This window comes from Eptatretus burgeri, chromosome 3 (genome assembly GCF_056783735.1).
Source record: "Eptatretus burgeri isolate ZD-2024b chromosome 3, Ebu_testis_v1, whole genome shotgun sequence".
Lineage (NCBI taxonomy): Eukaryota > Metazoa > Chordata > Myxini > Myxiniformes > Myxinidae > Eptatretus > Eptatretus burgeri.
This window is the reverse complement of record NC_140963.1, coordinates 70,794,432-70,809,088: the sequence shown is the minus strand read 5'-3', so window position 1 is coordinate 70,809,088 and position 14,657 is coordinate 70,794,432. Positions and strand designations below refer to the sequence as shown.

The 14,657-nt window shown below is 42.0% G+C and overlaps 2 protein-coding genes across 14 annotated transcripts in view; one reads left to right on the top strand and one right to left on the bottom strand.

Moving 5' to 3' along the window:
* Positions 1-1,355, top strand: part of OSCP1 (organic solute carrier partner 1) — a 94,246-nt gene extending 92,891 nt beyond the window's left edge. For 9 of the 10 annotated variants that reach the window (XM_085873901.1, XM_085873895.1, XM_085873900.1 and 6 more), the window contains one exon: positions 244-1,355. In XM_085873901.1, the coding sequence (XP_085730027.1) occupies positions 244-440 (197 nt within the window). In that variant the 3' untranslated portion in view covers positions 441-1,355. The remainder of the gene's footprint in view (positions 1-243) is intronic. The other variant, XR_015056242.1, reaches the window with a different exon arrangement.
* The window catches only part of HDAC8 (histone deacetylase 8), a 67,609-nt gene that overhangs the window by 8,394 nt on the left and 44,558 nt on the right, over positions 1-14,657 (bottom strand). For all 4 annotated transcript variants that reach the window (XM_085873907.1, XM_085873908.1, XM_085873906.1 and 1 more), the window contains 2 exons: positions 8,768-8,862; positions 8,301-8,406 (listed from right to left, as the gene is read on the bottom strand). In XM_085873907.1, coding sequence (XP_085730033.1) covers positions 8,301-8,406; positions 8,768-8,862 — 201 coding nt within the window. The remainder of the gene's footprint in view (positions 1-8,300; positions 8,407-8,767; positions 8,863-14,657) is intronic.

The window sequence follows — 14,657 nt, the reverse complement described above, 5'->3', positions numbered from 1 at the left end:
TAAAATCTTTGAATGATATTGTTACGGTTGTGGAAATTCACAGAACACCATTCAGGTATCCCAGAGATCAGTTATGTCGATAAGTGTGTGTTCAGATTAGATTTCCCCACCGATGTTTAAAGGGATTTATTCGTGTAACCGGGCTGTGATCTTTGAGTCAGCCGTTATTCTTTTGCTATCGTTATTTTGGAACAACCACATCTCCACAACGCCAACCACGACATCTCGCCATCTCCTCAACAGCATCTCATCAAACCTCTCCACAACGAAAACATCGCTCTCATCAACCATCTCCACAACGACAACCACGACATCTCCTCACCACCTACGCCACAACAAACATCGCCTCACCTTCATCTTCACGAACGCCGCCATCTTGTTACCGGCAACAGCATCCTGAACGAACAACATCTCTGCCACCAGACGTGGGGACTCCCTAGTTGGGGCGAGGGCCGATGATCTCTGCAACGTCCGCGGGAGATGATGATTTCTACCATGTCCGCTCTCTCCGAGCTTCGCGTCGAAATCGGATCAAAAGATCAAAAGGGGCAGAGCCAGCGAGGGGTGAAGGGTGCGATGTGAAAGATCAAACCTCACTCACGGACCCCGTATATAGGCGCGCTGAATGCCAAGCAAGCAGTCTGTCGGGGTTCGGAGTCTGTCGGGGAGCTGCAGAGAGCGGAAGCCTGGAGCTTGGAGCCAGGGTTCGAGTCCAGTGGAGGGCAGTCGCGGGGGAGCCTGGAGCGCAGCCTGCCGTGCCGTGCCGAACTGTGGGTCGCTGGACCGCAGCCGGAGAGGAGTCGCCAACCAGCGGCAAACGGTCCGAGGTGATCGGGCCCCGGGACAGTCTGAACGATGCTGAGGAACGGGCGGGCTCTTAAGAGAGCATCAACTCTGAAAGAGCAAAGGCCCGTTCGTTCCTCTGAGGCGTTGTCGACTAGGCCCGATCGAACGGGCCGCACGACGAGGCCTGGGCCGAGCCGCGGTCACGCCAGCTGCCGTGTGAATGGGACGTCGAGGAGCGCCCAAGTGAGTCGCCACGAAGGTGGCAGGTAACCAGCGTGGCCTCTCGGAGCTCCTGCGGTCTTCACAGCTCCGTGAACTATTAAAGGCTCACGAGGCCCAGTTCTTGCCCTTGCCTTTCCTGGGGTTTTTCTTTGAATGAATGTTGTGGCGCCGAGTCCGTCAAGTAGAACTGTTAAAAAGTAAGTGTACATAATAAATAGACCAACGGTTGTAGTTCTTTCTCTTGCTCGTGTCCTGTCCCTTACCCCCATTGCATTAATTGCTTTGATTACATACGTACCTGATTGCATACATGACTGCATGACTGCATATGTGGCGTGTGTGTGTGTGTAATAAATGTCCTTGTGTGAATGTTTACCCGTTCGTTGTGTCCTTTCCCTCAATTGAACTGCCATAATTAAGTTCGGAATATAGCTGGTTATTAATAACCGATAAGAGAATCGGATCCGGTGGGGCTTGGCGATATACACCGCTCGGCAAATCGCAAACGGAGCAAGCTGCTTAGCAGCTCGTTTCCAAGCAGGTCCCGTCGAGGTGTAAATCCCCGGCATTTCTGTCTGCGCTCATAATTAGGTAAATCGACAATTCGGCGATCGGACCCTGTCGCGCGCTGACAGAATAGCTGGCTGATTTTCGGTGTGATTAAAGATACACCCGTAGCTGGATTTCGGCGTTGATCCGAAAGCTGCGACTTGGTTTGCCCGTTCGGTGGGCGAGAGCGGCCGCCATTGGCTCGAAGCGGTCGCCTGCACGCCGACGGGCGGGAAACTACAACAATATGTCTGAATCTGCTTTTGGTAAATTGATTACGGTTGATTTATGATTACTACAATATTTCAAATGTTGATTTAATCGTTCTTTTGTGTGAAAGGAGTTGAGACATCTCTTACAAGGATACGTTTTACATTTTCTCTTGTATAGTTGTGATTTGGTTAATCTTGATAAATTTTTAATGAAAGCATAATGTGATTTTTCCTTTGAAGTAAAGTAGAGAAGGTCAATGTGTGTTTCATAATTTTTATAGCTGTTTGAAATTTTTCTTTGTTGAAAACGTTCTTTGTATCTGTTAATCCATATACATTAACAGATAGATTATTCATTTCCTCAAATTTAGGAATATCTCTCAATGACATTAGAAACTTTAAATCTTTAACATTTAATGTATTCTCGTATTTCTTATAATGTTCAACCCTTTCAGGATTCCATTGTTGAGGATGTAAGTGAGCAAGAACAGACCATAGAAAACATTTATTATCTTTGTTTTGAATATTAACAACCGCTTTCTTAAGTTTTATCTCTTTTGGTAAATCAATATAAGAAGAAGCTTGAAGAGGATCTGATTTTAAGATGTGTATATCTAAAAAGATTATTTTTGTAATAGCATAGTGAAAGGGAAGATGTAGGTTATCATGCAATAGTGAAAGGGAAGAAGTGCTTTAATCAGTAAATCCCAATTTTACATTTGCTTGTATGGGAGGGGGAGAAAATCAGTCTCCTATTTTGGGCTTTTGGGGCTTGAGTCAAAGTTTTTCCCTTTTCCCCTATTCATTTGAATGGCTGCCTCAGAAACCCCAATTATCCTCTACGTCCGTCTACTGCCTGTTGGACGACGAGAATGCCACAATTTCTCTGAGGGAGGACTCAAAGAAGATCTACCAGGGGGAAGAAATAGAAGGTCCTGTTTGCTGCTGAGAAATGCACGGTCTTGTCTCTCAGGAGATGACTACCTAGTGAGCAGCCAACATTCTTTGCCACACTGGCTTTAGTAAGGACTTCTTCCACAACTACTTGACGTCCCTCTGAAGGACAGTATACTCATGATGCATGAGCCAAATTATGGACACCCAGCATTGACCACAGGATCAACTGAACTGTGAGGTTCAGAGACGGGAAGGGTGATAATGGCAATGGTGTAGCCCTGCAGCAGGCACATAAGCTGGACATATTTGGAGTCAGGTTCTCCCGGAACTTGGGCTTCCAGTCTCACGTGAACCCCATTGCCGTTAGAGCTGGACAAAGAGTGAGTGCCCTTTGTAGTGTTATTCCATATTTGGATCCACCTCACCAAGCCTGAGTACACAAAGTTCATGTTTGGAGAACAATGGAGTATGCTTTCGCATGGATGTGTGCAAGTACCATGCATCTAAATAAGCTGTATGATGTGCAACACCCTGCTGTATGTATCCATCAAGGTCATCCACAGGAATTGAATATTGACCCCCGACCACACAAGAGAAATGTAGCAGGTCTGGGTATGATGTACAAACTACAAACAGAGAAGATCCAGAAATCCTGAAGTCCATACTACCTACATCATGGACTACATTAAGGTCAACCAGCACAAGTGTCACCTTTGGAAGCTATGCTGCGCAAGGTCTGACTGGCAAGTGGCAACTGGTCACCTGCTCAATATGATTGCTTTTATATGCCTGCAATACATGTGTGGAACAGCCTACCAGATACCAATGTTGGTCACCCAATAACATCTGGGACTAAGGTTTTCTGCTCCAGTGCACACAAAGATCTTAAAGCCAAATATACTTATATTGTTGGTTCTTTTTTCATTTGCGTTTTTGATCATTTGTATTTATGGTTTAAGTGGGTAGTGATTTCTGTTTTCCAGGACTTTTTTATCAAAAAAAAATTGATATTTTATTGTCAGGGAAGGCCAGATCAGATCTGTGACTTGCTGCAGGTACCATGTAAACCTGTACTAAACTGTTTCATTGTCTGGTTTTCGGCAACTAAACCGTCTCCCCCACTAGGTTTCCTGGTGAGGAGGGTGTATGGATTATGCGCATCCAGTAAGATTAAAAACAAAACCTGTCAAAGGGCGGACGGCTACTTGTGAGCCAATGGCCATCCATATCTGGTGCCCAACTGTTTCTGTGGATGTCGTCTTGCAGTTGGGTTACCTTTTCTAGGAGGTTGGTGGCAGGATTTGCACTCTGGCTACCATAAAACACTTCATTCCACAAAACACACAAGAAATGCAAAGAAAACTGAAAACCCACAACATGGGATTACCTCTTGTGCAACTGCCCTTCGCAGGGCAGCTCACCGGATGACGGAATTGGAGCAAATCCTTTGAGGGCCCCCATTTTTTGATGATAGGAGGAAAAGCATAGGGTAATCTTCTTGGGTTGGGTTGCGGTGCTGATGTATCGTCCACCAGAAGGCGTTCCCCTCGGGTTTGCCTGAGGTGGTCCCTTCGGATGGGTGCCTGGAATGTCCTATCCTAAAGATAGGATGATCACCTGTCTTTGCTATCATCTGAGCTCCAGAGTTTGCATATCAGTATTGCAGCACTCTCTGAGGTTCAGAGACTGGATAATGGTGATATCAAGGCAGGTGATTACACCTACTACTGGTCTGGTTGCTCTGATAGTTACCATACCCAAGGATTTGCAGTAGCTGTGTCCAAGAGGTTGACTCCCATGATAATTGAGGTAACACCGGTCAACGAGCGTATTATGAGACTGAGGATTCTAGGTGTCATTTCCCTGGTCTCTGTATATGCTCCAACTGAGGCAAGTGATCTCACTGTGGAGGAGGCATTCTATACCGCACTCGAGTCTGTGGTTGATCAGTGCCCCAGGTGAGATACTCTTCTAGTCTTGGGGGATTTCAATGCATCGACTGGTACTGATAGGGATGGCTATAAGACATGTGTTGGTCCCCATGGGTCTGGAACTGTGTACCAGAAGAGCACAAGTTCCTTGACTTTGCAAGAAGTCATGGACTTAGGGTGGCTGGTTCATGGTTTCAGCGCCCACAAGCTCATCGCTGGACTTGGTATTCCAACGCTGGCAGTGTGGCAAAGGAGTGCTCAGTTCTTCAACACCAAACACATACTTGTTGTCGCAACTCTGAAATTGCAGCTCAAATCCAGGAGAATGGTACCATCCCAGTCTAGGCTGGATGTTGGCAAGCTCAAGGATGAGTCATGTTGGGATGCTCAAAAGGAAGCTCAATCCTGCAGAGTTGTGGAGTGCCTTGAAGACTACCATCCTTGACAATGTCAGTGGATGTCTTGGAACCCAACGTCAGGCAATGAAGAACTTTATCTCAAAAGAGACAGTGGATACCATTGACCAGAGTCACTGGGCCAGGCTTAATGGCAGAACTGAGCTGTTCAAGGAGCTGAAGCATCAACTTGCACATGCGCTGAGGGTGGACAAGGAGGCTTATGTGCAAGGAATCTGTGAAGGTGCAGACTGTAGAGCATCAACACTGTGGTCAAGTGATTCTCACAGCCTGGTGTTAGCTTAACAGTGAGGATGGCTGGCTTAAGATCTTAGAGTCTTGAGTTGAAGCCCCTGTCTCTCTTCATTGAATTAACACCAGGCGGGTTAACTCAGCCTGCCATCCTTTCGAGGTCGGTGAAACCCAGGCAAAAATAGCATTCCTTTCCTGTAGTAATTCTCTGCAGACTGCTGTAGTAGGACCTGTTACCAACTATAGTACATGAGAGTCCCACTCTCATATACTGAAATTCTAACTGCACCATTTTTGCCTGGGAATAGTACCAGCATGCTGATAACATGGGATATTGCATCAGTAGCACAGCTGTGCCCCCAGAAAAATGATGTAGCCAAGCAGCCGCAGGCTGCATACGAATAAGTAAGTGATTCTCATCCTACTTCCAGTGGAATTTGTGTGTTGCTTTCCTCCAAGCCAGTCCCTTGGTGAACTGCAGTTAGAGCAGAGGGTGGTAAGCTTTTGACAGAGGAGTCTGAAGTGTAGGCCCACTGGGCTTACTTTGAGCGGCTGTACCAGGCTGACCCACCAGCTGTTGAGTTAGATGTCACGGGTGTTACTATCCCTATTGCTGATCCTCCAATCATCTGTAAACCGACTTCATTTGTGGAAACACAGGCTGCGGTGAACCAGCTGAAAGGGGGTAAAGCTCCTGGGATGTGTGGTATCCCTGCTGAACTTCTCAAGGCTGGTGGAAATGCTGCACCTGTGTCGTTACATGCAGTTCTGTGCTCTGTTTGGAGTGCAGGCATCATCCCAACTGACTGAACGAGGGCCCCTGTTGTCCCTCTCTGGAAAGGGAAGGTTGATCGCCAGGACTGCAACAACTATCGAGGGGTGACGCTGCTCTCAGTGTCAGGCAAGGTCTTTGCTCAGAGAATTATTGATAGGGTTCGCCATTATCTCCTTGAGCACCAGTGCCCAGAGCAGTCAAGCTTTACACCAAAGAGGTTAACGATTGACCGTATCCTTGCCCTTCGGGTCCTCACCGAATGCAGGCAAGAGTTTCAACAGGGGTGCTCGCAGCCTATGTTGATCTCCACAAAGTATTCATTTCAGTGAATCGGGATGCCATCTGGAGGATTCTCGGTCTTCGTGGGGCGCCACCAAAACTGATGAATCTGATGTCTGAACTATAACCCTGGTACTGATAGGTGATAGTGCTGTGAGGTGTGGTGGTTCCATCTCTGACTTATTTCCAGTTGCTTTAGAGTTTGACCGGGGTGTGTACTGGCCCCCACACTTTTCAGTGCTTGTACGGACTGGATTCTGGAGAGGATTTCTGGAGAGATCAAGGTGCAAGGCATCGCTTGAGAATGTCAGAATCTCTGACCTTGACGTCGCAGATGATGCAGTCATCTTTGCAGAAATGATGGATATCCTAATGGGAGCCCTCAAAGCACTCGAGGAGATGGAGCTGCTGGGATCACGGGTTTCCTGGGGCAAAACTTAGATCCAGGCTTTCAATGACATCTTGGATGCTACTATTGTGTCTGTACCTATTTGTGCTGAGGATGTTGAAGTCAGAGAGAGATTTACTTATCTTGGCAGTGATATTCATGTTTCCGCATGTTGTGAGCCAGAGGTCAATAGACGTTTGGGTCGGGCCTGGGGAATGAAGGAGTCACTGGATCATGGGGTGTGACACTCTTGGTACCAATGCAGGAGGACGAAAGTCCGAGTCTTCAAATCCTTGGTCCTTCCAGTCTTGCTCTATGGATGTGAGACTTGGACTCTGACCAGGGATCTGAGACAGAAACTCAACTACTTCGGTACCATGTCTTTTCAGATAATCCTTGGCTATCACTGGTCAGACTTTGTGTCTGACGAGCCGTTGCTGAGAGAGACTCAAATGAGATTTGTTACCTGCATAATCCGTGAGTGTCAGCCCTGGCTGTATGGATACCTGGCTCATTCTCCTGATACTGATCCTGCTCACCATATTCTCTCAGCAAGGAGGCCTCATGAGTGGAGGATACCAATGAGCTGACCACATGCCTTGTGGGTTGCAGTAGGTTGATGAACATCTCAAGGAGATGGGGATGGGCCAGGCATCTGCCGGGGGATGGCCAGATGGAGGTCCCTAGAGTACCAGTGGAAAGTGGACGCAGCGACGCACTGCTCTGGTGCATGTTCCCAAACCTGACCTGATTTAAACCCCTCATACCTCACTCATTATGGTACATGTCTGAACACCGACTATACACTGCAAAGCTTAAACAACCAGTGCAAATGATTGGGGAAATGTTTTTTTACAGAGTGTAGAGGAAGCAACTTTTCAATTTTTTATTCGGACAACGGGGCTGAAAGGATGGCCTAAAGGTGCGCATACTCGCCTCCAAGCTGTCTCGCCTGGGTTTGAATCTCGGCCGAGGGTCATCCCGGTGTTTCACAGGCAGAGTGATTCATCAATGTGTCTGCCGTCCCTCGGATGGATATCAAACTGGCATCCCATATGCCGGCATTAGTTGGTGGATGATAAAGATCCCATGGTGTCCTTTGCGAGGAGATGGCGAGCTATTGCTCGCACCATGGCTAAATTCCAAATTTCTGCCCTAACTACTGCTGGGAAGACAATGGCAAATCATCCAATATAACCTTTGCCAGAAACTGCTTCGGCAGCACCGACACTCTGTAACGGAGCCTGATACATTACAATTAGGATAATGACATTTACATAATCCCAAACAAATTTAAACCTTTAATACACTGGAAGCAATTTTGTTATTTCGCATCAAAGTAAAAATTTCAGTTCTTTCTCTGAAAACATATTTATAGCAATACTATAAATATATGTATTACTATAAATAATAGTCATACGATAAATAATAGTAATACTATGAATAGTAATACTATAAATATATTACTAGAAAACATATACATGTATTTATAGAAAACATAATGATCTGAGTACAACAAAGCAATATATTACCAATGCATTTATTGCTAACACATAATACTAGATCAAAATTTTTACAAGGCATCTTCCAAACAGGTATGATTCCTTGTCTTACCTCTGATTTCAGCAAGCACTTGGTCCAAATGGGCAGGATTGTTCGTGTCTGAGCGGCAACCTGGCGTGACTTCCAGTACGTAATCTGGTCCATACTCTGGGAAAAACTATCATGGGGCTGTGTCAGTAAAACCAAACTACATTTTCGAAGAGAAAACTCTTTTTTTAAAGAAAGAAAATCCAAATTAGAGGAATCTATATGGACTACAATCTATATGGATAATTTTTTGGCTTTCCCAGATCACAAAGTAAATGTTACCATTTTGAACAATATGGCCTATGAAGCAGATGGGGTTAACCCCACCCTCCCCTCCCTGCCCCCCCAAAAATAAAGGCAAAGTCTTTCAACACCATCATTCAGAGATTGGTGCTGCAAAATATAAAACCATCTTTGTCCATTAAAGAGAGTGTGCATATAAAGTTAGATTCCAACTTTAATTTTGGCAGCTTTCAAAACATTTGACTGACCTGGTGCTCAGGAATCTCAGAGGCCAGGACTTGATCCAGTACGAGTGCAGTGAGGTAAGTCCAACAGCGGGCTGTGTTGGCCAGGTGATAACCACCTGCAGAAAAAAAAACCCAAAAAACAATCACTCAGCTGTTGCAAACTGTTGTAGAATCATTGATAACGTTCCAAATGTCCAACTTGGCTTTCTCTCCACCACAGCTGTTGCAGAATCATTGATAATGTTCCAAATGTCCAACTTTGTTTTCTCTCCACCACATAAAAAGTTTTTCAACATCTCCACAATGCCATCTATGACGAGAGTATTTTGTAATTTCTAAACTATATATTTCATACATTTTTTTGATGAACAAGTCCATACATGGCTAACATGACACGAGATGATTACCTCCACCACCTAAGGTGGATGGAGGTTATGTTTTCACCCCTGTCTGTCTGTGAACAGGATATGTCAAAAACGTATGGACGGATTTGGACAAAACTTGGTGGAGAGCTTGGTTGTGTGACAAGGATGAATTGATTAGATTTTGGTGAAGATCTGAATCTGGATCCGGATCCAAGACTTTTTCAATTTTTTAAGTGATTTCACCATTGAGAAATGGGGCCAAAACGATATATAGCTTGATATTTCAAAATGTTGTGGATGAGTTATGACAAAACTAGGTATATGAAAATTGGTTAGGTGACAAGAACAAGCCGATTATATTTCGGTCCAGGTTCAGATACAGATCGCACTTATTAGTGGGATACAAAACGTAAACTGTTCAGCCTGGTGGAGGTAACGCTCTACCGAGTGTCTTTCTAGTTAACCTCCGCCGTCGAAGATCGGAGGTTACTGTTTTCACCCCTTTCTGTTTGTTTGTGAACAGTATTACGGAAAAACTCCTTGATGGATTTCGACGAAACTTGGTGGGGGGATTAGGTATGGTCCAAGGATCATGCCATTAGATTTTGGACTTGGTCCAAAATCCAATATGGCCGCTATGGCGGCCATTTTGAAAAAATATTAGAATTTTTTTTTGCATTTCTACATGTTTTAAGTGATTTCCAACCCCCCCCCCCAAAAAAAAAAAATTGTAAGAGAAAAAAAAAATTTTTGCAACTTTTTCTTCAACAAATTTTCGATTTTTTTTTTGCATTTATACATGTTTTAAGTGATTTCCAACAAAAAACATGCCAAAATTACAACTGCGGCTGATTTTGGAACTTCAGGTGGATATACTCACGTAAAATCAATTTCTGTCTCAAGGAATCTAGTTATGACGAATGAATTGAGTATGTAAAAGTTAAAAGTAAAAGGGAAAGTTGCAAACTATAACTCTGTGAGCACTGTTGACGTCAAATTGAATGAATAGGATATCAGGTTCACTTGAGTGACCGAGCAGTATTGGCGGAGGAGGTTTTGCACTCTCCCGAGTGCTCCCCCTCTAGTTTCTATTGTATCAGCATGCTGAATGTAACAAGTTGTCACCATTTCAAAAGGATTAAAATTATGATCCCATAAAATCAGCATTGCAAAGTGCTTTCAATTGGATAAATGGCCAAGCAGAAATATTCTGTAAACGGTTTATAAAAGTGCACAAATGTGACAATTACAGGTGACAATTGAACCTGTGGTACAATAATCACAGGCTATGGGAATGCCAAAAGAGATCATTTTACGATGCAATTTATTTTATGGGTTCAGTGACACATAATATGTAAACATACCTAAAAGAGAAACTCCATTGAGTGAAGAATAAAAGAAAATGGCAAACGGATTCATGTGGAGGTGTCCAGATATTACATAATGCATAAGGGGGTTGGTGGTTTTCCCAGCATCAAGAGCATTACAGAAGGGAGGGGGGTGGTGAAGGGGTTTTTTTTACTTAAAGGGTGGGGTAAATATTCGGAGGAGGAAGAGGAGTCTGGCATAATGTAACAGAATGTTGTGGCGGATGTAGTGATTTGCCTAAAATTTCCGAAAAAATGTTACGTAACATCTGCTTGGCACCTATACTACTACTACAAAAAAGGATCAAAGTTACTATTTCTCTCACAACTATAACAGAACAGAACAATGGCACCTCCAAGTTTACTTTAATATAAAGGAATTCTCAAGTGACAAGCAATGTGATCTTAGGCAATACAAATGGAAGCAAAAGTGTGTAAGTGAACGTGACTGACAGACATTAAAATGTAATGAAAATGGGGATTTTCATATTGGTATAATGTGACTGGGTAAGACGACTCATGTGGTACAAGATCGATTCTTCCAGATGTGCGAATATAGTGTTGATGATAGGCTTATGATATGTAGGAGCAGAACCTCCCGCCGCTTCTCTGACGGACCAATTAGTCGTCCTGTTTACCAAAAATTGCTATATTGGTCACTTTGCAGACTCAAAACAGCCTCTGAGGCCATGGCCACATCGCTCATGTTACTTCCCTAATAAAGTTGTATCTATACCCTGAGTTCGGAGTTTGTAGCTTCCACCTTCTCTCCCACCCCTCCTCACCCCGGTCACACATCCCTTGCTGCTAGATATGCTTCCCTCACACGATGTCCCGGGCTTCCTTTGGTAATTATTTTTCCCACTTTGACAGGCCCCTCCATTTTTGGCGAGAAGGAGAAGGAAAATAATATAAATTTACCCGTGCACAGAGTGCATTAACCACTCCCTCCCCACCCACTCCCGGTCCTCATGTCCCACTCCCCTACCCGCCCCCTTTTGCCCCCCCCCAATTCATCCTGATGTCCCTTCCCGCTATAAATGTCTCACACACGATGACAGGCTTTGACAGACAGGCCTCCGTTTTGGGGGTGGAGGGGGGGAAGGGGGGAAGGGGGAGTGAAGGAGGACATTTACCCATGTGAAGAGTGCTTTAACCTCAATGTTGCCCAGGTAAAAAAGGAAACTATAACACCCTATGCCACCACGAGGTGGCACTTCACGGTCCACATTTTCAGATAATTTATGCCCCCCACCCCACCCCCCATACCCCCGTGTAAGGCTGCAGCCACATAGACTATGTTACACACACACACACACACACACACACACACACACAGACACACAGTTGTATTTGTACCCCATGTTTGGACTTTGTAACTTAAGAGATGTGGCCATGCATGTGGAACAGTCATAGAGATATATATATATATATATATATATATATATATATATATATATATATATATATATAGAGATATATATATATATATATATAGAGATATATATATATATATATATAGAGATATATATATATATATATATATAGAGATATATATATATATATATATATAGAGATATATATATATATATATATATAGAGATATATATATATATATATATATATAGAGATATATATATATATATATATATATATATATATATATAGAGATATATATATATATATATATATATATAGAGATATATATATATATATATATATATATATATAGAGATATATATATATATATATATATATATATAGAGATATATATATATATATATATAGAGATATATATATATATATAGAGATATATATATATATATATATATATATATATATATATATATATAGAGATATATATATATATATAGAGATATATATATATATATATAGAGATATATATATATATATATATATATATAGAGATATATATATATATATAGAGATATATATATTTATATATATATAGAGATATATATATATATATATATATATATATATATATATATAGAGATATATATATATATATATAGAGATATATATATATATATATATATATATATATATATATATATATATATATATATATATATATATATATATATATATATATATATATATATATATATATATATATATATATATATATATATATATATATATATATATATATATATAGAGATATATATATATATATATATATATATATATATATATATATATATATATATATATATATATATATATATATATATATATATATATATATATAAATATATTAATATATAGAGATATATATATATATATATATATAGAGATATATATATATATATATATATATATATATATATATATATATATATATATATATATATATATATATATATATATATATATATATATATATATATATATATAGAGATATATATATATATAGAGATATATATATATATATATGTATATATATATAGATATATATATAGAGATATATATATATATATATATATATATATATATATATATATATATATATATATATAGAGATAGAGATAGAGATAGAGATAGAGAGAGACACAGACACAATGGCATTTATATCTAAATAACCTTTATTTCATGCAGAGAATAATTTGGTAAGTGTAATTAAGGAGTATTTGTTATTAGTGAATAATGTACACCGATCTCCATAGTTGATCCACCAATGGCAGACAGTGGAGCCACCATTTTTGAGAATATACACACCCATCGTAAGCAACATTGTTAATCAGCAACAATTGAGATCAAGAAGTGGTCCAATTTGATGATCACCAGGAAGAGACTGCATAAGCTGGTCATGTATCTTGATTTCTTCTGGAGGAGATATGGAGCAGCAGGCTTGTGGGAGGGAGCTTACTGGAACAGGCCATCATCAATGCTCCTGTGTGCCATGTGTGGTTATTTCACCCTCGACGACAAGATGGCAGCATTCCATCCGATTTAAGTTGAGGCTGCCACACATGCTTTACAGATGGCTTTGAGATGGCTGTCCTGTTGTCACCAGTAGGAGCAGGCATTATTTGTAATCTCCTCCTCCTTCCCTGCAACTCTGCTTCATTAAGGCCGAAGTCACATTTGCTCTACGGCGAGGATACGGTGGCCGTACTCCATCTGAATTGACAGAAACGTGCGGTGGCCCCAGAGTTTCTGAGGTGTCCTCAGGGAGGCCCTATGCTGTATGGCTATATTTTACAGGCCGTAGGGTCGCCGTGGAATTATAACGCGAAGTTATAATTTTTTTCATTTCTACGTTCGCTGTAGAAATTCGACAAGCCGAAACAAAAAACTGGTAAAAAAGAAAAGAAAAAAAAAGAACTCACTCGTTACCGTCCGTCTGGCCGCACGTTCGCCTTAGGGCCCCCCTGCAGTCCCCCTGCGGTCGCCTTGAAAATTCTATGGCCGCCGCAGGAACGCCCTAAGGTCACCGTGCAACATCAAATCAAAGACCGTACGGCAACCCCACGTTTTCGGTCTCCAAAAATTTCTAAGACCTAAGGCCTAAGTCACATTTGCTCGACGGCGAGGATACGGTGGCCGTACGCCCTCTGAATTGACAAACGTGCGGCGGCCACAGAGTTTCTGCGGTGGCCTCAGGGTGGCCCTACGCCGTTTGGCTATATTTTACAAGTCGTAAGGTCGCTGTGGAATTATAACGCAGAGTTATAACTTTTTTCATTTCTACGTTCGCCATAGCAATTCGACAAGCCGAAACAAAAAACTGGCAAAAAAAAAAAGAACCCACTCGTTACATTCCGTCTGGCCGCACGTTTGCCTTAGGGCCCCCCTGCGGTCGCCTTGCGGGCACCTTGCGTCTGCCTTGAAAATTCTATGGCCGCCGCAGGAATGCCCTAAGGTCACCATGCGACATCAAATCAAAGACCGTACGGCACCCCCACGTTTTCGGTCTCCACAATTTATAAACATGCCGTGCGGCTACCCGAAAAATAAAAACATATGTGACTGCTACATTGTGTGACCGTGGAAATACTGCGGCCGCCCTATAATTGCTAGTGGCTGTAGATTTTGGAGACCCCACGGCCGTCGTGGCAAATGTGACTTAGGCCTTAACATCCTCTTAATTCTCAGCATGTCCTCATTAGCCATTGTTTCAGTCTATTTTCTTTGTTCAATTCATGCATGTCA